We start from the raw sequence: 24,788 nt of genomic DNA, 5'->3' as shown, positions 1-24,788 counted from the left end.
TTACTGGGCTTTGCAGAATCATGGAGACTCTCTTCTTCTGTTCCATCATGTTGAAATCTTGACGAAGGTCAGGTGCCATATTCCTCTCTCGCAAGTACTCTGGGTTATTCTCATCAACTCGATCAAAATACCTCTCCTTATGAGGGGCTGTTGTTGGGGGTGGTGAAGTCACCACCGCTGCACCAGAATCACCATTCATAGCACACTTTTAAGGGTCCTACAGAAAAATCAAATCAAAGGGAAATTATAAATAGCAATGCATGATTAAACAAGCCGAAACAGCAATAAACATCTGTGTTCACGTATGCATTTGTTATGTTAAAGGAAGAAAAGAACAAAATGATTCTGGACTGCACAGTGCACAAGTCACGGTTGTACAGTTAGATAGCAGACTTGGTAAATGCACATATTTAAAAGACACATGAAATATAATGGTTTATATTTAACAGTTTAAATGAAGTTTACTGAAGAACTGACAATGTACTGGAAAAATTATTTCATACTATTGTCAAACAGAAATTACTCATGAGGATTTCTTTTAGCAGCACGTGTTAGTATAGTCCTGTTCCAACAGCATCAAACTATGAGATGACATTTTAAAGTACAACAGTTTACAAGCTTAAAGAGTTTTCTTTTTTTTCCCCCCATGTGGAAAAAGTACACACTCTAAAGTAAAATGAAACTCAGATTCAAAAGCCCAAAAGCATACTTTACTTAAAAATGCATCATTTTTAAATGGGTGTATGTCTGAATAGGGTAAAGTAGCTCTTGGAGCTATATGATCACAGCAAATTGTTATTGTATAATTACAGCCTTTTATACAAACAATTACTAAAAATCAGAAGTTGTTTTCAGAAGTACAGAGCTCCTATGAATCCTACTGAAATTATTTAGATACTGGAGCTCAGCATCTTTAAAGTCTCCAAAATGCCCTGGTCTGACTTCTTCAAGGGTAAAGTGAACATCGTATTTAATACAACTTTATAAAAACTTGATTTAATTCATTTGAAACTCAAGAATCATTAAAACTATACTGCATATTCTTGCTAACACGGAAGAGTTAACATACCACAAAACAGTAATAACTCTCAAAATAATTTAAGAAAATATATCCAAAAATACAAATGTGAAAATCTGGTATTATTTGCTTTTCACAGAACTGTAGTTATTTTGGGCTTGTAACAGAAGCCTTCACTACAGCATTAGAGTGCTTTTCTGAAAAGCTGGTACTTGGAGGGAGGGTGTGTGTGAAAAATACCTTGAGATTTATCTAAGATTGTCCAGGGTAACACAGTGACTATAGGCACACTTGACAAAGCATGAAAGTTTAGTTGATGCTGCTCACCCCACCCATTTCCTTTTACACCCAGCCTGCCACCTCAATATTACATAGATTGCCTGTATATAACAACATCACAACCTTCATTCAAATCCTTTCTGAAAACACTTCCGGAGAGATTTCCTGAAAGCCAGTTAAATAAAATCAACTCTGAAGCATTCCTGAAACCGGACCCTCCAATACCTGACTGTCTAGCCTATAATGTTATTTGCATTGCAATGTCTATCGAGTCTAAATCTAAGCTTTTTCGAGAAGCAGTGCCCGGTTTTCCTCTACCTATCTATAAAACTGGACAAAGCAACTTTTTAAAAGAAATCACTACATACTGTAGATTCCACAGTTGCAAAGCAGATGTTTGATGAATAATAGCTCATGTTAATCAGTAGAATGTCACAATTATAATACATTCAACATATTCAATGCTTGAAACCCCTGATTTCAGGCAGAGATTCTGCCTCCCACCCCAAAAAAACCCAGGGTAGCAGGACCTACTATTATTTTCCCTAAAGAAAGGGAGAAAAAGGAGCAGAAAAATGCTGCCCTTTTAATAGAAAGAGATGCAGGCAAGTAAGGTGGAATAATTTAAAACATAATCATAATTTAAATCATCAAGCAGAAAACCTTAAGCAAAAACCTTGGTATACACATTTATATTTTCTATTTATTTCTCTTAAACAAATGTTGATAATCATGGAAACATGCTGATAAACAGACTCTTCTTACTGAATTGAACATTTCTTTTTCTGACTAGAATAATCGACTACAACTATGCATCTTTATCACACTGGTTATACACCTTAACATGAATTTATCTGAAAATAACTAAATTATACTTTTCCTTTGTCTCATTTTGTTCTTATTGGTCTCAAATTTTATTTGGAATTTCGTTAGAAAAGCGTAAAATGAATTTTTGATTAGCAAAATAAAATTACCTTGTTAAATAATAAAATCCCAAATAATTTCTCAAATTTGAGTGAACTAGTCAATAACTTGAATTACATGAACTGAATGAAGAAAAGATTTTCTTTACCCCTGCTGGCAAAAACTAGTTCCAGATGATTAATCAGCGATTCAGTGGCTTGAATTTCTTTTAAAAATTCCAAGCAAATATGTATTGGTTCATATTTTTATTTATTCAAATAGATCATAATATAGGCATTACTATGTCATAATTTTACATAGCTGTTTAAGAATAATATATTTACATTACAAAATTGACTGAAATAAAACAGACTAATTATTATCCACCCTGAAGAAAGCAGGCCAAGAGCTGACATTACTTTGTGGGTTTCATTATTGGTTTGTTTTTTTTTAAGAGAGGAGGTTTGATACCAAGAACCTTTATTTCTGACCCCTTTGCAGGAAGGGGTGTGTGCAGGTACAGGGCACTCTGAAAACTGGTATCCTTTATGAGGACAAGAAGAAATGTAGCTGCTGTTTTCTCTCAAGAAGGAAGGGAGGGAAGGAAAAAAAATTGAAGTGAAATGATAAGCCACTCACATACATGCTTTAATCTGTGACTGCCCAAGAAAGAGGGCATGAGCATCCTGTACAGCTTCAGTGCTGAAAACTGGAAGAGCCCCAGTGGCACGGCAGAACTAACTGTACTTGGAGCCTGCAGAACTCACAGAATACGCCTGTGGCAGCTACGAGCAGCTTCTGCTGGTGCACTTGCTCCAGTGCTGTCGTAGGACTCTGACAGCAAAACTGAAACCTGGCAGGAAGATGATCTTTGAAGACAGCTTTCAAATTACCTTTATACCAAGACCATTTTCATACACAAGCTGTGAAAAAACCTGACTTTATGGCGTTGGACAGAGGAACCACTGAATGCTTTTGAACAGTAATCCGGATATGCTCGGTAATACACTTTATTGGATGAACTATATAATTGGGAAAGATATTAAATGTGCTTTCAGGAACTAAATCTCCTTCCTCCCTCAGGTGGTCTGTATCTGAGCAAACTATATACCACTATAGGAATGAGAGCAGATGAAATTTATCATGACAGTTTTTGGTCTCCAAGTAGAAGCCCACGTAAAGGGCAGGTACATGTAACAGAACAGAACCACCAGTCCTGCCAGTTACAGAAGCTTCTACTCAGTTACTGCTACTTCCTGTATTTTCAAGGAAAAAAACTTTTTCTTCATTAACACTTTGCGAAAAAAAAGTATCTTATTTTGGGACATGCTGCATGTGACAAAATACAGTATCTTGATTAATGATCTGGAGGATGGGATTGAGCATACACTTAAAAAATGTGCAGATGACACCAAGTTGGGCAGAGTTGCAGGCACTCTGGAAGGTATTGATTATGACCTTGAAAAATTAGAGGAAGTCTCTGAAATCCACCGAATGAAATTCATAAGGACAAGGGCAAAGCCATGCACAAAAAGTGGCTGTGGAAATGACTGGCTACAGTGCATTACTGCAGAAAAAGTACTGGACCTCACATAGAACCTGACCCCCCAATACCACGCTGAGCTATGTTAACAGGAGTGTCACTTGCAAGCCAAGGGGAGGGATTCTTCTGCTTAATTTGGCACTGATAAGGCCCTCACACCCAGAGTACTTTGTCCATGTTAGGGATCCATGCTTCAAAATGTAGACAAATTGGAAAAAATTCAATACAGCAACAAAAATAATCAGAGGTCTAGGAAACAGGATTTAAAGCTAAATGGTTAAAATAACAGGAATAACCTAGTCTAGGGAAGAGAAGACTGAAGAGGGACTTGATAACAGTCCTCAAATATTTGAAAGGTGGTTACATGAGGAATGGAGATAAGACTATTCTTTGCAGCTGCAAGGGGCAACAGTCTTAAATTCGTGCAAGGGAAATGTAGGTTGGATAGTAGGCAGAACTCTCTCACTGAGGGAAGCTGAGCACTGGAACAGGCTATACAGAGAGGCTGTGCAATATCCGTCCTTGGAAGTTCCTGAGAGCAGGTTAAAACATTTAACAAGGAGAGTTTAGCCCAGAGGTGGCCAAAATGAAGACCGGGGGCCAGATGCGGCCCACCAGGCCATTCTATCCTGCTCACGGGGCCCCTAAAAACTTTAGAAAATTATTATTTGCCTGTCATGTGGCCCTCAATTGTTTGCCAAAACTCAGTAAGCGGCCCTCTGCCCAAAATAATTGCCCACCCCTGATTTAGCCTGTCTTGAGCAGGGGGTTGTTTAATACTAGGGTCAGCCTGCAAATAGACTGGATGTGGCCTGATGTATTAATGGTACACTAAGACTCAGCTGTCCAAACTGTTGTGCTTGCTCCAGCCATCCATGTCTGGCTGAGGGCTGCTCACCATTACAGCCAAATCAGCCACTCGACTGCTAATCACCAGTTTGTCATGGCATGCTTTTTCAGCTGAGACTACATTAGGAGAATAATAGAATGGCCTTCTGCATAGAGCAGGGACAACCAAAGAAGCTAGAAGGGTCACAAGCTGTGGCCCATGCTGGTAAAAGGTTGTCAACTTAGACTAGATCTCCTGAGGTTCCTTCCAGCCCTACGTTCCTGTGATTTTTAACAATATTTTTCAATTTAAGAATCTCCCTTTTTAACTGGAGCAGTAGCACAATTTGCAAGATCCTAAAGATCTTACCCAAGGCAGAAGTTAGCCAGCCCACATGATATGCAGTAGTGGCAGATGTACTAGAATAGGAAATGGTGTAAAGCAGGGCTGTAACTGGCACCCCACGAGGGATTAACAAGCAGCCCACAGGCTCCCACATGGCTGTCATTCCCCTCGTCACTCTTGCTGCTGCTCTCTGGAGCAGGGAAACATGGCCAGAGGGGACCCACACAGCAGCACCAGCAGGTTGCATTTGCATAGACATGTGTCTGCATGTGTGTGTGGAATCACATGGCAGGGGGACAGGACTTTTACTGCTCATGGGGTAGGAGACTTGCCTCTGTGGTGACAGCAGGGGAAAGGCGGGGGACTCCTGGCAGCAGGGGGAGGGATTGGAGGCTCATTCACCGAGTGGCAGCAGCAGGGACTGTGCACAGCATTTGGCCCAGACTATGTGCCCCTGGCCAGTCTAAAGTTGGACAGTCCTGGTGTAAAGGTTGGTAGATGGAAATGAAGAAGGAAGGGAAATGGTTTCAATTGAATGAAGAACTTTAAGGTTTTGTTTTTTGGTTTTTTTTTTAAGGGCTAGAAGGGACCTTGGAAGATCATTGAGTTCAGTCCCCCACCCGAAGGGCAGGAAGTCAGCTGGGGTCATAGGATCCCAGCAAGATAAGAATCCAATTTGCTCCTGAAGGTGTTCGATGTAGGTGCTTGAACCACCTCCAATGGCAGACTGTTCCAGACCTTGTGGGCTAGGACAATAAAGATATTCTTCCTTATGTCCAGCCTAAAACGGTCTTGCAGGAGTTTATGACTGTTCGACCTCGGCATTCCTTGGGGTGCTCTGGTGAACAAATGTTCCCCCAGGTACTGGTGGTCACCCCTGATAAACTTATAGGTGGCCATCAGATCACCCCTGAGCCTGCGCTTTTCCAGGCTAAAGAGCCCCATGGCTCTCAGCCTGTCATCACAAGGTCTGCTTTCCTGACCTCTGATCATTCGCATGGCTCTTCTCTGGACTCTCTCAAGCTTCTCCACACACTTTTTGAATTGTGGAGCCCAAAACTGGACGCAGTACTCCAGCTGCGGCCTCACCAAGGCCAAGTACAAGGGGAGAATGACCTCCCGGGATTTGCTTGAGAAGCATCAATGGATGCAAGCCAGCGTTTTGGTCGCTTCACTAGCTGCAGCATCGCATTGCAGGCTCATGTTCATCTTGTGGTCAATGATGACCCCCAAGTCTCTTTCTTCTGTAGCGCTAACCAACGTAGCACTGCCGAGCCTATAAGGACGCTGCAGGTTTTTCTTCCCAAGGTGGGAAGAACATTTTTCATTGTTAAACACCATCAGGTTCTCGTCCGCCCATTTGCTGAGCCTGTCCAGGTCAGCCTGTCTTCTGATGGGCAAGATCCAAATTATCACCTCTGCATGTAAATAGCAATTTAGTTGCCTGTGGTCCAGAAAGTGATTCATAAAGCCCTACTTAACTACTTTTATGTATAAGAGCCTACATTTTCAGATGTTTGGTGCCCACAAAGCATACTTAGGCATCTAAATTATGTTACTGCACATGCTCAGAAGTGCTGCCATCTTGGCAGAGTTGAACAGACATGTAGACTTCTAGACCTGCATCTTCCACCTCCGGCTGCTTGAAATTAATAAATTAGACAATCCTGTGCCTGGTGGAGCCTAATCTGAAGTCTAAGCAGCTAAGCATTCCTAGCCACTTTCATTTAAAAGAATGGCCACCAGAGGAGGCAGCAGCCAAGTGCTAGTGTCTTCTATTAAGTAAAATACATGAACACAATGTTCAGAGCAGTGACTTTCAACTGAGGTACCACAAAATTCAGAAAAATTGCCTTGAGCTTGAAACCTTGAACCACTGGCCTGGACTTAAGTAGCCAAGTCATCTTTTTCACCTATGGGTGTCTAACTTTCTGTTTAGATGGTGAAGGTGGATATGGTGATTGTCACCCTGTTTATATCTCAATGGGTAGAGCAGGGGTAGGCACCCCCAGCATGGGTGCTAGAATATGGCATGCAAAGGCATTTTGCCTGGAGCATATGCTTTGGAATGGACAGTGGGGAAGGGGCCAGGGTTGTGCTCCCACAACAAGGACAGGGGCCTTCATGGTTCTCCCACCATCCACCCCTGGCACCCCAACACCTTAAAGGTCAAGGTTGCAGGTGTTTTTGGCACTCTGCTAACCACTGCTGACCCCTGGATTAGAGTATGTGTCAAGGAAAAGCAGGTCTGAACCCAGAATCCTATATTTCCCACCTCCCAATAGACAATAGGCCAGCTGGAATTGAGCTATCATTCACTCCACCTGTTGAAGCAGGAACACTATTAAGTCAAGAGTGCAAGATTCACAGTGGCCAGAAGGAAAGTAAGCGAAGGGGAACATGACAAACCCAGTGACGAAGGCACTCTGCCCTGCTGCCTTTTTCCCCCAGAAGCTGCACAGTGGCCGCATGCCCCCTACTGCGCAGTGGCAGTGGCAAATTGTGCCCCTGCTGCCAGGCAGGTTGGGGACACAGCGCAGCTGATGCACGGCTTCCAGGGCAAAGGCAGCATGGCAGAGAACCTTGAGTCCACAGCAAGCAGCCCACCTCCACCCTTACCCCATTTAGCTCTGCTCCTAAAAGCATCCCTGCACTTAAAAATGGTGGCAACAGTGCTTGAACTCCCTGCCCTGGTGTCCTACTCACTGCCCTGGCTGGGCAGCTCCCCCAGCCCCAGCTCTTCCCCACTCCCTCCCTTAGAGGAGCCTCCGTCTGTCCCCTCCCCCTCCACAGACTTGCCTTCAGGGTGTTGCACTGCATGCTACTGGGCTCTGCTCCTGTAAATCAGTTATCGGATCATAGATTCATAGATGCTAGGGTCGGAAGGGACCTCAATAGATCATCGAGTCCGACCCCCTGCATAAGCAGGAGAGAGTGCTGGGCCTACATTACCCCAGCTAGATACACATCTAGCCTTCGCTTGAAGACCCCCAGGGTAGGGGAGAGCACCACCTCCCTTGGGAGCCCATTCCAGACCTTGGCCACTCGAACTGTGAAGAAGTTCCTCCTAATATCCAATCTAAATCTGCTCTCTTCTAGCTTGTGGCCATTATTTCTTGTAACCTGCCAATGTGCCTGGTGAATAATTGGCTATCAGTATTGGCCAAAAAAATCTCCATTGGTGCACCCCTAATTTTCAGTTTACATTAAATAAAGATAGATGTAAAAATCCTTTAAGTATCACTAACCAGTTGTACACAACTAGAGTTCTATGTTTATTCAGAAGCAAAGAATTATTTTACTTATTTCATAAAAGTCAATCCATAATTAGTTGAGATTATTTGAAAAGTTTTGTTGGTCACCTTTCCCTGCCATTTAAGAATTAAAGACCACAAATTAAATTGCTGCAGCTTTAAACATTTATTTTATACCAGTCTTACAAAAACAGTTATCGCAGGAATTCCATCTCTTCACATACACAGAGAACAAAAAAAAAGAAAGGGACAACAGATTTATATCACTGAGGGGATTTTTTAACAAAATAAATGTTAAGAGCTGGTGTACAATAACACAGAAAGGTGAGACTATTTGACAGATCAAAGTCCAAATAACGCCTGATTTCAGCAACTCTATTGAGGTTAGTTCTAAATGGGTATGTCTCCAACAACCACTTTGTATCCAAAACAAATCTGAATTAATCACGAAGTAGTTTTAAAAAAATAAATGCACTAAAACATTCAATTCAAAGAACGTACAGAAATGTAGCTTCCTATGTTCACACACTTATTTTAAGGCAGGAATGAACAAACCTGCAAACATAATGGTGCTCTATTATTTTCAAAATTAGCATGGTCAGAGCTATTTTCAAAAGCATGTTTGTCTTTAATGTGAGGGATGCTCCATTAAACACAAGATTCCTTTCTTCTCTGTTTTTATTTCATAATGAAAAGAAAGAAGTTGACTGATGATAGTCTGAAGAGGGAACATCAAAATGACTGTGCAGGGTCTTGCTAAAGTAACTGTATGCCACAAATCTGACATCTAGGAACTACCGATTTTTTTAGATCCTGAAAGTGCTTATTGCTTTTTCACTAGCAAGAAAGAACAAGTTTATAGGAAAGACAACATTCAATTCAGACATAAAAGGTTGCCACTTAAAAGTCCGTTATACAGATCAGTTCTAGAAGCCAAGTCTGTTACATGCTCTATGTCCACATATGTAGATATGGGTTGATTTCTAAAGTTCAGCTAATCTTGCTACCCTTTAGTATATACTGTATGTATTTGCATACTGCACTCATTTTCTCCCCAGAGATTGTCTTCCATAGATTTCACAGACATTCAGGCTGGAAGGGACCCTGGAGGATCAGAGTCCAGCCCTCTGCCCCATGGACAGGAAGTCAGCAGGGATCTTAGGATCCCAAAAAGATAAGCATCCAAACGCCTCTTGAAGGCGTTCAAAGTGGGTGCTTGAACTGCCTTTGGCAGCAGTCTATTACAAAACATGGGGGCTCGGACAGTAAAGAAATTCTTCCTTATGTCCAGCTTGAATCGGCCGCGGTGGAGTTTGTGACCATTTGATCTCATCATCCCTTGGGGTGCTCCAGTGAACAGACATTCCCCCAGATCCTGATGAGCACCCCAATAAACTTACAGGTGGCCATCAGATCACCGCTGGGCCTGCACTTTTCTAAGCTGAAGAGTCCCATCGCTCTCAGCCTCTCGGAGGCAAGATCAGCTGAACTTTAGAAATCAACCCATATCTACATATGTGGACACAGAGCATGCAACAGACTTGGCTTCTAGAATTGATATGTATAACTGACCTTTAAGTGGCAACCTTTTATGTCTGAATTGAATGTTGTCTTTCAAGGTCTGTTTTCCTGACCTCTAATCATGCGTGTGGCTCTCCACTGCACTCTCTCAAGCTTCTCCACATCCTTTTTGAATTGTGGAGCCCAAAACTAGACGCGATACTCCAGCTGTGGCTTCACCAAGACTTTCTGAAGTATCTTCACAGCATCTGATCAAGTAAACCACTGTTACAAAAGTTTGTTACACATATCTGATTTAGTGAGGCTGTAAGTTGCAAATCTTCCCTGTCCAACTTCAGACTAACATGGCTAACTAATACAAAAGACAGGGAAGGAAGGAGAGAGTGAAGTGCTAAAAGAGGGTATATGAAGGTTGAAAATAAAAGAAAAACAATTAAACCATAGGGACACAGGGCTCATGGGATAAAAATCCATAGTTTCTGTTTAGACTATACTTAATACAGTCTAGTCTCTGGATGATTTCTTCTTCCTGCAATTTCCTGTTCAAGCAGGTTTTCGAAGTTCTGTTTTTTAAAAGCAGCTATTCTGAGGTCAGCAATGAACATCTAAGGAGGCTAGTTTTCAAGTCCAGAAATACACAAAAACCTATGGCAGATTTCAGAAAGCCTATCTTTCCACGTAAATCTGTCTTGCCCCTTTCTAAAACACATCTGTCACCACATGCCTGCTGCTTCTATAGACAAGATGAGGATTTTTACATCTGAAGCAAATGGCCAGTCCTGGAGCAGCAGCACAGGGTGGTGGATGGCAGTGGCAGCCACCGCATACAAGCTTCCCCCTCTGTGTTCAGAGGAGCAGAGGGAGAAGCTTAAAAACTGCCAGATTTATAAGAATTCCAGATTTTTGATATTCGAATTTATGAGGTTATACTGTACTAAAAAAACCAGACAGAAGGTATATTTAAACATACAATTCAGAAATGTATTATACATTTTTTTATTAGTAAAATAAAACTTTACCAGTACAGAAAATGTAGAATTACAGGGTTTATTGTTCTTTTAAATAAAGGAGTTTTTCTAAAACAAGCATTCAAAACTGTATCAGAAGGCTTAAGGGTTCTTTTGTCCTTCTGAAATGTATATTTTTTCCCTCTAAAAATCCATGGTTTGATCCCAAATGTAATCCCAAAGGGAAGTTTTGTAACACAGTTAAATCCATTGTAGGGTTCATAATGGGAATGCTGTAAGCAACATACTAACACCTAAACCACACAATATCCAGAAATGCAAACTGTATAAGAGAATTTTCATTCCAAGCTGTTCAATATCCAAGACTTCGGAAAAAGAAAAGAAAAGCATGCTGACCCTATGGACTAGGACTCAAACAGTAGATGGAAGAAACTTTAACAGATCAGATAATAGTTCAAGAATATCTTCTTCTACCCCAGTCCCAAGCACATATACCATACTTACATCCAGCTTTCTGATTCAAAGAAAACACTGTATTTACTCAAATATACAATAATCCCAAATATAAGACGATGCCCAAATAATTAAATTATATGGACAGTTCATAAATTTCTTATAAATTTCTAGGTATACAATGTAGTTATTGGAGGTTTGCCTTGAATCTGTCCTCTTCCCAGTGCTACAGCAGGGAAAATGAATCTGGGGAAATCAGGTAGCCCTCTTGCCTTCCTTCCCGCTCTTCCAAAACTTCTTCCCCCCTCTCATTTACTGTCACCCCCTGCTCTCCTTGAGCACATAGACATGAAAAGCAAATCTGAAAACTCAGCTCTCAAAATAAACAGACCTGTAGCAATTTGCACATAGTACAAATAGATTTAATTCATGCAGAAATGATGCATCATACCTTTTTGTTTTGGAAACTGCTGCAAATTTTAGCACAGGTATTCCATAAACACACTTTTCAATAGCACTTTTGTCCTTACCTATATATAGTGCAAACTCATTTATTTATTTTGCAAGCTATGCATGATATTAGTTCAAAGCCAAAAGACCTTATGATTAGGGATGTATACAAATTGTGAAGCCCGGGACCAAATTTCATGGGCTTGCTATGGCCCCAGGCTCCAATTTCAAGGGCAGATCACACCTCCCCCTCCCAGGTCTCCAATTGGCTAGCAGATACATAGGCTGCTATCAGCCCACTGTCCCCGGTCTGGCCTGGCCCCACTCCCCACCCAGCCCTGGCCTGCACAGGGGGAAAAATAGAACCCCCCGCCCCACCATTGTGGGAGCAGGGATGGGCCGCCCCACTGCCCTCCCCCAACTTCCCTGGCTCTGCTCTCCTCGGCCCAGCCCCACTCCCCCCACCATGGCTCAATCATGCTGTCTCCCCAGTCCTGCATGGTGACAGGCTGCAGCAGCCCTTAACCCAGGCTGCAGGACTAAGAGGCTACAGGAGGGCAGTCCCCTCACTCGATCAGCAGCCACGGATGGGGGAAAAGAATTTTTTTTTTCTTTTTTCTTTTTAAATACAGAGTTCTGCTTTTCCCCCTTTTTTGTGAGGCTCCTTTTTCCCCCCACAAATTTCCAAATTTCATGGAAAATGCTCTATTTTGCATTTTCCATAAAGGTCGCAAAATTGCAATTTGGTACATCCTTATTTATGTTTTACCATATAGTTCATTGGGCTAGGCCCCAACAGTCAACAACATCTCAAGCCATGAGCGCCATAGCTCAGCATGACTCTGCAGATGCATAAACTCTAGATGCTCCCCAAAGGATCATATGCTAATTAGCCTCCCCACCCACAACTGGAATCAGGTGTTTTAGGATCCTCTACAAAATTATATGCAGATAAGTGTGGGGCAGCCTGATCCAGCTTCATCTCACAGAGAACAGGGACACACTAATCATATATACCAGGCTGAGAGAGAGGGTGACAGAGGGATGGATAACAGGTGAATTGTTTGGAGCCACATTTCGTGATGTTTGCCAGACATTTAAGGTTGGTGAAGAACCAGAAATCATTGGAAATGGAAAAGAAAAGTGCAGCTCAGTCATGGAAATGAAAAGGAAGCTAAAATATATGCAACACAGTTGCTCACCATGACTTAAAAAGAGTTGGAATTGAGGAGGCACTACCATACGTTTTATTCAGGTTGGCTGCTCTAATGTAGACCTGTGATAGCATAGTTACGCTCTGAAGAAAGACCACAGGGATCTGAACTGGCTGATGGCCCACTGAGCTCTTTCAGGAGAGCACAGAGAGGGAGACTGAGCTACCCCATAGCAATCTGCCAATGTGCCACAGAAAACATCAACCACCTCTTATGACTCTGCTCATATGCCAAGGAGGTGAGGAAAAAGGTAAAGCAACTCTGCAAAAGTAGTGACAGGGCTCAGACAGGTGACTACAGGCAGTGCTGTACAGGTACCTGACTAAACACCAAGCAGCCCAACAGCTCACTTCAATCAGTTCGCGCCCTACATCAGGAGCACCCTGTGAAAGTCCAGGAACCTCCTGATGTACAGGCACAAACCTTGAGGTGCCAGACTATCAAAATTGTGTGAAGCAAACTCCAGTCTTGCTACCAGAAAATGGTGAGAGAAGACAGAAAGGATGCAGCCAATGCCACCTGGCAGAGGGACACTTGGCATACGATCTTCAAAGACCTTCCTAGAGAGAGTGGATAGTGACAGCAAAGAGGACAATGAGGCAACAGGACTTGAAGACAACAGCAGCAGCAGTGGCAACAGCAGCAGATCCTCCAGTGACAGCACATGAACTGAAAGTGTAAATCCTGTAATTGGGATTAGGACTGACAGACAGTGCAATCGGGACAGGAAAGGACTACAGACAGGTGTATGGGAGTGTTTACTGTAACAGGTGTGTGAGTTTTGAATGTGGCAAGTGAGGGCCCCACAGTGAGGGAGGGGAGTTGGGCAGGGCTTGGGGTGCTGCCCAGCTATAGTGATGAGTGGGGCCAGGACAGGAATGTGCGGTCACAGGGCCCAGCTGGGGTGTGGGATGCTGCTGCAGGCAGTTTGTCCAGGCATGGGCAGGGGGAGGGACTGGCTCCCTGACTCCACATGCAGTCCCAGAGGAGGAATAGGGAGCATGTGTGCAGGGGGCGGGGGGATGTGGGCTGGCCTCCACAGCCCAGCAGGCAGGGACTGGCATAGCAGGGCAGTGAAGCGAGGCTTGGTTCTGCTGCCGGGAGACCCTGGAGACCTGGCAGCAGCAGAAGTGGCATCGTGGAGGCTCCCAGCAGGAGGGAAGCAGGGCGGGGAACCTTCAGTCCATAGTGGGCAGCGTGCATCTGCACTCCTCCCCACCCTGGGCTCTACTCCAGTCACGCTGCCTGAGGTGGAGGGGGAGCTAGGCTCCATGCTCCATTTAGACTGCAGCAACTGCTGCCTCCCACGAGCAGCATCCAGGACTCAGAGGCAGCTGGGTGGGCTGGAGATGGTGGAAACCGCTCAGGAGTACAGGACATGTGAGCGAGGAGGGCACATAGGTCAGGAGTGAGGGGCACCAACAGGGCTGGCGAGGCTAAGGCTTGAAAGTGAGGGGCAACGGCATAAGCAGGGCACATCAAGGCTGCTCAGTGCCACAAAATGGAGGGGGGGGGGCAGAAGACAGCCACAGCTGGACCCACATTCTGGTGAGTGAAGGAGTTAGAGGGAGCTCTGATTTTTCGTTATAAAAAAAGAATAAAAATGCAAAAATCAAACTAAAATGTATAGGTATTTAAAATGTATTTTATTATAGTGATTGAAGCATTGGTAGGCTTCAAAAATATATTTACAATAGTAAAGCAAGACTAAAACGTTATGTTCAACTCATGTCTATACATATAGAGACATCTCATTTTAACTGTGGAAACGCACAGATTTTTAAAATCAGAGAATTTGGGATTTATTTATTTTTTTGGCTAACAGAGAATTTGCAATTTTTAAAAACACAGAAAACCAGGATCACTGCTGATCACAAAATGGCTAGCGTACCACCCACCCCTGGGTTCCCACCTGGCTGTCACTCCACAGCAGGGGTGGGCAAAATTCAACCTGCTGGCCCAATGCGGCTTGCCAGGCCATTCTCTCCAGCCCGTAGGGCCCCTAAAAAATTTAGAAACTTAATATTTCTCTGCCCTGGGCTGCTTGTCATACGGCCCTCGATGGCTTGCCAAAACTCAGTAAGCGGCCTGTGGCAGAAGGCCACCTCTGTTTCTGCCCAAAAACTGCTCCATGACAATTTGGTTAAGATGGCCCCTGCAGAGTGTTCATACCTTACCCTATCTCTTTAGGTAACCTGAGCTGGATACATTCCTGAGGGAGGCAGAGGGAGCAGGTTTCCCCCCTATGTGACTGGCATCACATACATGGGTGAGGGGCTTGGGCTCCCTGGGGAGCCAGGAACTACCAGTCTGCCCAGCAACTAGTGATGCATTTCAAATTGGTTGGCTGACTGCCAACAGGTGCTGGCCTCCATTGGACCAGGTAAATGAGGTCATAAGGGCTATATAAGTTAAGGATTGCCCAGGAGGAGGAAGCGGCAGCCATGAGGAAGACTCAGAGACAGAGAAGAGCTGAACCATCTGAAACTTGACCATGAGTTTTGAGAGCGAGCAAGCAAGGAACTGCCTGCCTCCAGAGGGAATCTCCACCTGCCTCTGGATGATACTTGTGAGTAAGCTACCTGAGATCTAACTAGATATATAGCTTGCAGTAACACAGATGCATGATCAAAGGCCACCCCAGCCATGTCAGTTTGCTCTATGGGATTTCTCTGATACTGCTCTACCCAGTACCTTATTGCAACTCTATCCCTTGTAACCAATAAAGTTCTCCACTGCACCTAGTGTGAGAGATTTATTGGGTGTGGGTCTAAATTATGCCTTGGGGTCCCTTTGGTTTGGCTGACTAAGGGAGACCACTACTTGTGCTTCCGAATGAGAGAAGCATCCCCAAATGCTTGAAGTGAGTCAAGTACCCTCAAGGGCTACTAGGCCTGTGTTTCCCAGGGTGTACAGAGCCAAAATAAAGTGCAGCCCTGGGTGGTAGCAGATGTGAGGTACCCCCAGAGAGGCATTCTGAGCCTGAAAGGTGGTTGGGTGCAGTGAGGTGGGTGGCTCAACGCAGGAACACCTCCTGTGGGCCTGCCACACAGCCCTCCATCCAAAATAATTACCCGTCCCTGCTCCACAGGCTCTTCAGTTACTCCTGTCTGAGTTGCATGCATGGCAAAAAAGGGAGGTGGGCAGCAAGTGCAGCAGCCAAGAGGAAGGATGGGTGCTGTGACACTAGCTGAGCTGCAGCAGACTGGGGGAGCTGCAGGCCATTCACGCAGTGTGCAGTCCCTGGGCCTGGAAGTTGGATAGCTATGACTAAAAGGAGGGGGTTTCAATGCCCAAAGCTAGTACGACTTAAGAATCTCTATAACCACATTCTTTTTCCTTCCAGGGAAGCCCAATGGAAGAAACAGTAGGCACCTATACATGTGCAGCAAGGCTGCTCCAGCACACTAATTACCACGCTGTGCAGCAATTACTGTATTCCAGCAGACTCCAACATCACATGCATCAGCATCCCCACACTGAAAAATGGTGGCAGAAGCACTTCAACTAAAGTTTGTCAAACGAACTTTAAAGTGCCCCCACTGCCATTTTCCAGCGCAGGGATGTGCTCCGGGCACTTTAATTAGAATAGCTCTTGGAGCATGTCTATAAACGCCCAGTGGTTTTAAGTTTACTTTCTAATTGGACCAATTTACAAAAACTTTGCTTAAGGACAAACAAGATTAGCAGAAGCCCTTCCCTGCTGTGATAACAGGCTGCAAAGGATTAGAGAACAAGTGTCAAGAATGAAAAGAGAAAGACCACCACAAAACAAAAAAAAACCCATCACAAAAATGCAGCCTGCAGGTACAGAAAGCTGATTCGCAGACAAAGGCAGGTAGGGTGCAATTTGGTGATTACTTTTAGAAACTGCAGAGACTTACAGACTCAGCTCCTCCTGCCCTAGGCAGTTCCAGTGTCTGATACATATTTATAAATATTTGGCTCAGCAAGGTAACTAGGGCTGGGAAACAAGGGGACAAGCCTCAAGCGCTTTGGGAGGAGGACAGAAAGAAGGAGGGGTGTTGGAGTGACAGCAGGAGTTGAGCGTGGCATGGGCTTATACAGAGATTTTAGGCTCCAGCCACATAAATAGAAGGCAGGAATCCCCTCACGAGCCTCATGCCCCTGATGCACAGCCAACACCTACTGGGTTAAACCTCTCAGCCACAGGCAAATTGAGGCTTTATAGTGTCATTCCACATGCAGTTTAGAGGCGCTGCTGACTGCACATATATAAAAGGGCAAGTGAGAATGAGGTGAAGCTGACAAGGGGACTCCCCCCAGCTTTCCTCCCCACCCTCAACCCCCATCCTCCATTGTGCACAATTGAGCCCCCGGCCCCTGGTGAGCCCCCGGTGTGGCAGGTAAGACTGCCTGTCCCTCTACCTGTTCTCCCACAATCAGCAGAACCTTGTCCATATCTACCACCCCCAGCTCTGCCCAAGGCCTTGAAATAGCTAGCCTCTGGTTTATCCCCTTTGACTTTAAAGTAAATACTAGTAGAGCTTCAAGAAGTGTTTATTAATTTAGGCATTATCTTAGCCTTTTTTTTTTTTTTAAATATACATTTCATCTTACCTGCAAGTACTTTTGACTCTTATCTTAAGCTACTTTTTCTATAGCTTTCGGACTGTCATCTTTATTACTTGCCTTTCTGATGACAAGCTGTTTCTAATAGCTGTAGACAACATAACAACAGCCTCTTAATCTTACCACCAAGCTAGTCACATTTAGCTCTAATAACCTTTCCTTTAATCACCTTATCTTTGGACATAGGCACAGCAAACAAATAAGTTACTGGGAGATAAATTAAGCTGTGAACTTCTAGTACATCAGCAATCCCACAGTAACCACCTGTGTATCTGCTTGTGCTGGACAGTCAGCTGGAGAGAGCTTAGCCCCCAGTGAAAGTGCTTTATCCTAGAGCAAGGGTTCCCAAACCATGGTACGTGTATTCTTCAGGGTACGCAAGACATCTCTGGGGGTATGTGGGAGAAATTGTGTAACGGGAGATTTAATTTTTATCGTAATGATAATTGACATTTAAGGGGTTAAAATATAAAATGTATGCTGGTAGGCATGTATGGGTAGCTGGTAAATCTGGAAGGGGATAGGCAATAGGTTTAGGAACCTCTGCAGTAGAGTAAGGGTGTGTGCCTAGGCAGTTCCTGAAGAGTAACTGATGCGCTAGAAGTTCATCTAACTTGTTCATGTGCACATATCTTTTTGGTTGACCTTCTCTGCATCAGCTCCCATGTCTTATAGCAAGATCCCAGGGAAAAGTACTCTAGGTATAACTGCACTAACGCTGCATGTAAACACAGACTGAATTCTGGTCCATCTGGTGATACTGCCCTGGCACTAGTTGCAGTACTGACTTTTTATGACATTACCATTTGCTATCTGGCACCTTACTCTTTGCCTTCACTTCCTTCTCAAGAGTTTCACTAAATGTCAAGTAAAGCCCAACGTTTCTTTTTGAATCGTTATATGACTATAACGGCGGGCAAAATACGGCTGGGCAGGTCTTCATCTGGCACGTGGCAGGTCCCTTGGTCCCACTTGGCCCAGGCACAGTCCAGCTGTGGCATGTCCTACCACCCCATGAGCATACAGTGGGGCTGGGGCAGCCCTGCAGCTAGACTGCCTTTCTAAGCAGCTCAGGTAGAGCTGCTGCCACTGGCCCCATAAAGTTTAACTTCAGAAAGTTTGACCTTGCAACCTTACTGTTCCTGTTCTTTTCATATAAGTTTTTGGACAATATAGTACTATAAGATTATTTTTATAGCTCAGTGGTTTATGTACCTGTGCTTTTTATTCTAATCTAAGACAAACATTTAAAATCGTTTACCTATCTTTGAAAAATGAGCAAAACTGCATAGTGCAGAAACAGGTTATTTCTGATTCCCTTCAAAGTTTCCATCATTTTCAAGAGACATGCTTGCTTCACAATATGAACATTTTGGCAGTGCTGTACTTTGTTTTTTTTCTTGCCATCACAAATGTTTCCTGCTGAACTTCAGAAAGAAAAAGCTGGCAGAGTCTTAGGAAGCTGAAGAGCTAATAAAGCAAGTTCATGACTGGACTCTTTAGCAGGCAGAGTAAGTATTCCACATCCTGAACAATCATTTTCTTTTTAGCCAAATGGTCCTAGCTGACAAATCTCTTATGTTTCCTCTGTTTTTTGTCTTCAACAGGAAGAGATTATTTCATAAATGAGAACATTTTCTGTTGTCCTCAAAGTCTCAATAAAACAACTGGTTTCTTTTCATAAAATAAAAATGCTCACTTAAAACTGGCCCTAAAATACAAAAAGCATTGTGCTTGTTCCTGATGGAAGTGCTGTGGATTTCATACAGAGTTCTTTAATGGTTTACAGTACTCATTAAAAAAGTTTAACTTGGCACCAAGGTGTTTTATATACTGGAATATCATATTCTAGCATCAGTAGATCAAGAAAGACTAACCATGTTTTGAATAGCATTGTTTCTCTCAAACAGAAGTGTTCAAACAACAAATAAAGGAAAAAGAGAAAGAAAAAACAACTTGAGGCAGGCAGATAAAACTGCTCTCACAAAGATCCACTTTAGCTACAGCATGCATAAACTTTACCAGCAGTATTCCCTATTTTCAGCATGCTCCAAAGCTCCCGAATGTCAATGGGAGAGCTGTCACATGGCATTAAGCTACACAGTATTAAAATGAATTACAGCATTATCTAAAGATATATTTGGACAGACTCAAAGCCCCTGGAGACTCAAATAGTACATTTCACATTCAGGTCACCTTTTCAAAAACAAAGTTGCTTTAATCTTCTAGGAAAACCTGTAACAGCAGATTTTCTTACTTATTTTCAATGTAAAAATAATACCTTTGGAAGTGGTTAATAACAAAAACTTGAAAAATATGCTTCAAATTAGACAGGGAAATGCGTTTACAAAACTGGTAAGGATCCATTTAGCAGCAGAGAGTTATGGGTCTTCAGCCTTGTTCTTGGCAATGATCAACCAGTTTCAAGTTAAGATTTTTCTTTGTTTAAACAAACCATTTATCATACAAGAATGCTTTGTCAAAGTGGGGTTTTCTAAATACAGAATCTCTGCCTGCTAAATTCTACAGATGACATCTAAAGAAAACCAGGTGTGCAGTTGGGAATGTGGCATTAAACTGATCTCAGAGTACATCAGTTCCTAACCATCTTGTGCTTTTCTGGGGTACTTTTTTTTATAAAAAGGAAGACTGCAATAAATGTTATTTGGCACCTCAGCTAACCATCTAAATTACTTAACAGGACCTCTGAGAACCTACTTTAGAATTAACCTTAAGGAGCCATCGATAAAGACAGTTTTAGGTAAAATAGTTTGTTATGCTTTATGGCTGTGCAATCCTTGCCCAGGCTTAAAACCTGCTCCTTTGACTCAGAGAGAACTCTCAACATTTGCAGACTCATGTTTTTGCCAGTGTCTGGTTTCTACATGTAAATATTAGAAGAGCAGTCAGACAGCAACAATGCCATAGCTCAGAACCAACTGTGCTTAAGCACATAAAAATCAGCCTCAGCTATCAGTATGGCTCATATACTGGGACCTTGTGTACTACATGTACACAGGTGACCCTAGTTCATTTCTTTAGTCCAAGGGTGTCAAACTTACTTTGTGTGGGTGTCAAATCCAGACTATGCGGCTCCTCATAGGCTAGATCTAAGCCACAGCAGAAGGAAGTGGGGGCTGCAGTAGCTCCAGCTCTGACCTGGGGCATGTGGTGGTGGCTCCAGTCTCCACCACAAAATTCAAACTGGAGCCAGAGCTGTTGCCTGGGTGTTTATACACATGCTGTGGGGGGAAGGAGGGTCACTTTAATTAAAAGCAGCTCCAAGAGTTGCTCTAATTAAAGCGCTTGGCATGTCATGTGCATCAATGTCCCGGCGCTGAAAAATGGCGGTGCAGCAATTAACTAAAGCTCTAATGAGCTTTAGTCAAAACACCCACGCTGCCATTTTCAGCACGGGGACACTCATACACATGACGCTCGAGTCTCCTGGAACATGGTAATTCTCACACTCCAGCAGACCCAATTAATCTGGTCTGCTCTGAGGCAGTCCAAGTATGCCCAGGGACCTAGGGCATAGCATTGGAGACAAGCAAAGCACCAGGAGGGGCAACCAGAGATGTGCTAGCCCTCATTCACCCTCCTGCTGCCAATCGCCATATCCAGAGCCCAAGGGCACCAGATTCTAAAGCAGGCCACTCCCCCTGGCCACCCAGTTAAAAGCTTCACAGACCAGATCCAGCACTTGGGGCATATATATGTTCAACATCCCTACCCTAGTCTTTCCCTCTAGCCTCTTAGGAACTGTAAACTGCTGCAGAAACACACAAGTGATGATTACATAGGCCTGCAACTAGGAAGTGGGATTGTGTAGGACAGCGGTTGGCAACCCCCACCATGCATGCCGAGCTTGGCACGCCAGGCCATTTTGCTTGGCACGCCACCGCCAGCCTGGATTCTAGGCAGCTGCTGCCAGCCACGGAGCCCAGGCTGCTTGCAGCAGGCAGCTGGAAGGCTGCAAGCAGTGCGGGCACCATGGCTGGCAGCAGCTACACAGAGCCTGAGCCAGCTATTGCCTCCCCAGCCCCAGGCTCCAGGGAGGCAGCAGGTGCCAGCAATGCTTCCCACTGTGCTGCCCTCTCCCACCACCTCTGCAGAGCAGTGTGTGGAACCTGGCACAGCAGGGCACACAGTGGGGGCTTGCCTAAGCTGCCTGCCACTCCAAGCTTCCCTGTGCACTGCCACTCTGAATCACATACACTGTACTTCGGAGTCCCCAGAGGAGGGAAGCAGGACCGGGAGCACAGCATATGACCTGAAGCAGCAGCGCAGAGAGAGGCTGCACAGGGAAGCAGCCTGTCGCTGCAAGCTCCACGCTGCCTTGGTCCCACTTCCCATGCATGCGTGGGGGCAGTGCAGGCAGCAGCACAGAGTTGTGCCCCTCGCTGCTGCCCCCGCTGGCAGGGGAAGTGGGGCCAGGGCAGTGGGGAGCTCAGAACAGCAGGCAGTTTTCAAGCGCATTCCCCATTGTGCTGGGTCCCACAGGCTGCTCTGCAGAGGTGGCAGGAGAGGGCAGCACGGCAGGGAGCACGAGCCTGCAATCACCCTGCCTCTCTCACAGATCTGGGAGGTGCAGGTTCCCCCCTATCCTCTGGGAGTGCAGTGCCACTGGGAGCCGGCCCCCATGGCTCACCCAAGCCCACAGCAGACAGCAGCAGTGGGGGAGCCGGCTCCAGCTCCTGCTGCAGCAGCCACTGCTTTCTGTTGGGGGCAGGGAGCTGCGGACCTGGATCCCTGGCCCTACAGTCCTGGCAGCTGGCGGCCTCCTCCAGCAGGGCTGGGGGCTGTTGTAGGGGGACCCACGCAAAACAAATACACAAGATTAAAGGTAGTATCGAAAGTTTTATTGTCACCAGGTTTACAATTTTTAAACAATCTGGTATTTATTATAAAAAAGGCAACATTTATGATTATTAACTATACTAATATGCAGTGCATCCTGCCATGTATCCCGTGCCCTCATTTTTTCTGGCATGCTGGCATTCCAGCATCTTCCAAGGTAGACATTGTGTTTTTTCCGGCACTCCGGCCAAAAAACGTTGCCTACCCTGACATAGGAAAACAAGACAAAAAGCACAGAGGCAAGTTCTGCTCCTCTACTTCCAGAGTTAAAAAGGATAGCTTTTTAGAGCCCCTAAATCGGAACTACTCAATCGCAATTCAAAACCAGTCCGACCACATTTTTGAGCGTTTTAAATATCCGTCTTAAGTAATAATCCCAAGGTCTGCAGTAAATGGCCCATTTTAAGACCTAAAACTAAACTACTGGTTAGCTATTGTGCACCTCACTAGAAATAAAATCACTGTTTTAAGTTTTAAAGCAGACAAGTTCTCGACCTTGTGATTTTTTTTTTTTTTGCCCTAGTTCCTCTGTTTTTTATTTGTACCCTCTGGCTTTGATTCCTCTGTTCTCAGACTTTAACAGGCTGAACGAGACAACCGAGGGCATGAAGCTGCTTTTTCTTCTGACATCAGATCCAGTTTCCAAATCTAACTCTGTGCTTTTTCAAAATAATTCCTTTGTGCACAACACGCAAGAACCAGCCCTATTTGCTAAAAAAGGGGTAGTTGAAGAATTTGTTCCCTACTGTCAACTTTATGAAAGAGCAAAGGAATCCTCTATGCGGGGGTTGTTCTCCTCTAGGCTATTCTGAATTTGAATGGGGAGTTGACACAGAAAAAAAGAGGAGATGAGCAATAATGGGAAGGACAGATATTCCACAGCCTACAAAAAAGTTGAAAAGGGAGGAAAAAACCCAACTAGCTAGGACAGATGGTAGGTTATGGAAGGAAAAAATTAAAAAAAGGAAAAGACAACAGTTGACTTGAATTCTTTTTGATCTGCCTGATCCCCAATTTCTTCTTAAGCCCCGTCTTCATTCTCTTCTAGCTCTCTGACCGGCTTCTTCCAGCTGAACAAATTCCTTTCATGGTTTTACCTAGCTCCTGTTTTGTCCTCCTTTTTGGACAATATGCCTTTCTTGGCTCCAATAAAACTTCCACACCCAGTTGTGTGTCACCAACTAAAAGCAAAAGTCTCTCCCTCACACACTGTACCCCAAGTTTCACTAAATGAAAAATGAATAAGGTCAAACTAATTCCTTACCACCATTATCTTGGTTTGACTCCTCCTGTCCAGTTTCAGCCAGCTCTGCTGTTTTGTCCTAGAAGTGCCTGTATAAATTCTGCCAGCACAATTTCAGCAGTTTATGGTATTCAAGTGAAAGATTCAATATAGTTCTGCTGGAGTCGGGGGGTCCAGAGTCAAATTGTTCTTATAACTAATTACAGGCAGATATTCTCTGGAAAATGCACCTAAACAAACATCTTCAGCTCATCTGCTGAGATATGGAGATGTTTACCATTGGTTCACAAGACAGCATTTTACAAACTGATTTTTTTTGCATAAACAGGCACTTGCCTTTTTATTTTGTTTTTCTGCATCTTTTAGAAGTAAAGGGTGTTTATAGCCATGCTCCAGAAGGCAGGCACGGAGGTGGGGGGAGCACTTTAATTAGAGCAGCTCCAAGAGCTACTTCAATGGAAGTAGCACATTTTTAATGCCATCCTGGTATTTCACATTTTCTTCTGTAATATTCATTTGCTCACACATTTTTTTCCATAGGCTCCAGAGAGAACAGGATGATCTACCTTGCCCTGAACATGCTCATAGCATTTAGGGCTCTGTATCAAAACAATGAAAAAAGTTAATAACTCATCCAATACTTCGCATTTGTTTGTGTAAGTGTGATCACGATCTGGTTACATCTACTGTTTTCAAACAGTAAGAGACAAGAAACATTTCTACATATATCTGAAGCTTTAAAGGGACACATTTTCCAAAATTTAAAGTCACTGCCCGCTTAATTAACTGGGAACATAAATGTAAACGTGGGAAGTACCATATTAATGAAAACTGGAAATTGTTCACGTACATCTTATGGACTGCCCAAAAGCCACAATGCCACAAACGAAAAAAAAGTTACATTGAGCAAGAAGGCCCTCTAGTTAAAATAAAATGTAATAATAACAACAACAATAAACAAATTAACTATACTAAAGATGACAAGTGGCCTCTATGGTTAAAGATAAGAAGAAAACTGGTGTGTTAATGTGTTAGGAACAACAAAATTTTAGGTCTGGTGTAGGTTGGGAAGTGTGAGGTGGGGGGGGAGGGGAGGGGAAGAAATCTAAGAGTCTGAAGAAATGAACCCATTTCCAGTAATTGAAGAAGATAAAAGGGAAAACTCAAGGAACTAAAGGAAGACTGTCTGATGTCAGTCCTGGATTAAATAATGGAATGGTTAATTCAGGACTATCAACAAAGAATTAGGGGCTAAAATTTAGTTAGTGCTGATCAGCATGGATTCAGGGAAGGCAGATCTTGCCAAACCAATTGT

General features: G+C 43.9%; 1 protein-coding gene and 1 long non-coding RNA gene across 21 annotated transcripts in view; one reads left to right on the top strand and one right to left on the bottom strand.

Moving 5' to 3' along the window:
* ADD1 (adducin 1) overlaps positions 1 to 24,788 on the bottom strand; it is a 117,673-nt gene that overhangs the window by 50,581 nt on the left and 42,304 nt on the right. For all 20 annotated transcript variants that reach the window (XM_090035448.1, XM_090035460.1, XM_090035455.1 and 17 more), the window contains one exon: positions 5 to 217. In XM_090035448.1, the coding sequence (XP_089891574.1) occupies positions 5 to 199 (195 nt within the window). In that variant the 5' untranslated portion in view covers positions 200 to 217. The remainder of the gene's footprint in view (positions 1 to 4; positions 218 to 24,788) is intronic.
* Positions 14,214 to 19,095, top strand: LOC149870036 (uncharacterized). The gene is made up of 3 exons (XR_016440418.1): positions 14,214 to 15,346; positions 16,124 to 18,881; positions 18,978 to 19,095. It is a non-coding gene; the product is annotated as an uncharacterized LOC149870036 (long non-coding RNA).

The sequence above is a fragment of the Crocodylus siamensis genome, chromosome 2 (assembly GCF_052110815.1).
Source record: "Crocodylus siamensis isolate JL-2025a chromosome 2, ASM5211081v1, whole genome shotgun sequence".
Taxonomy (NCBI): Eukaryota; Metazoa; Chordata; order Crocodylia; family Crocodylidae; genus Crocodylus; species Crocodylus siamensis.
Note: the sequence above shows the minus strand (reverse complement) of the source record. Positions and strands in the feature narration are given on the sequence as shown.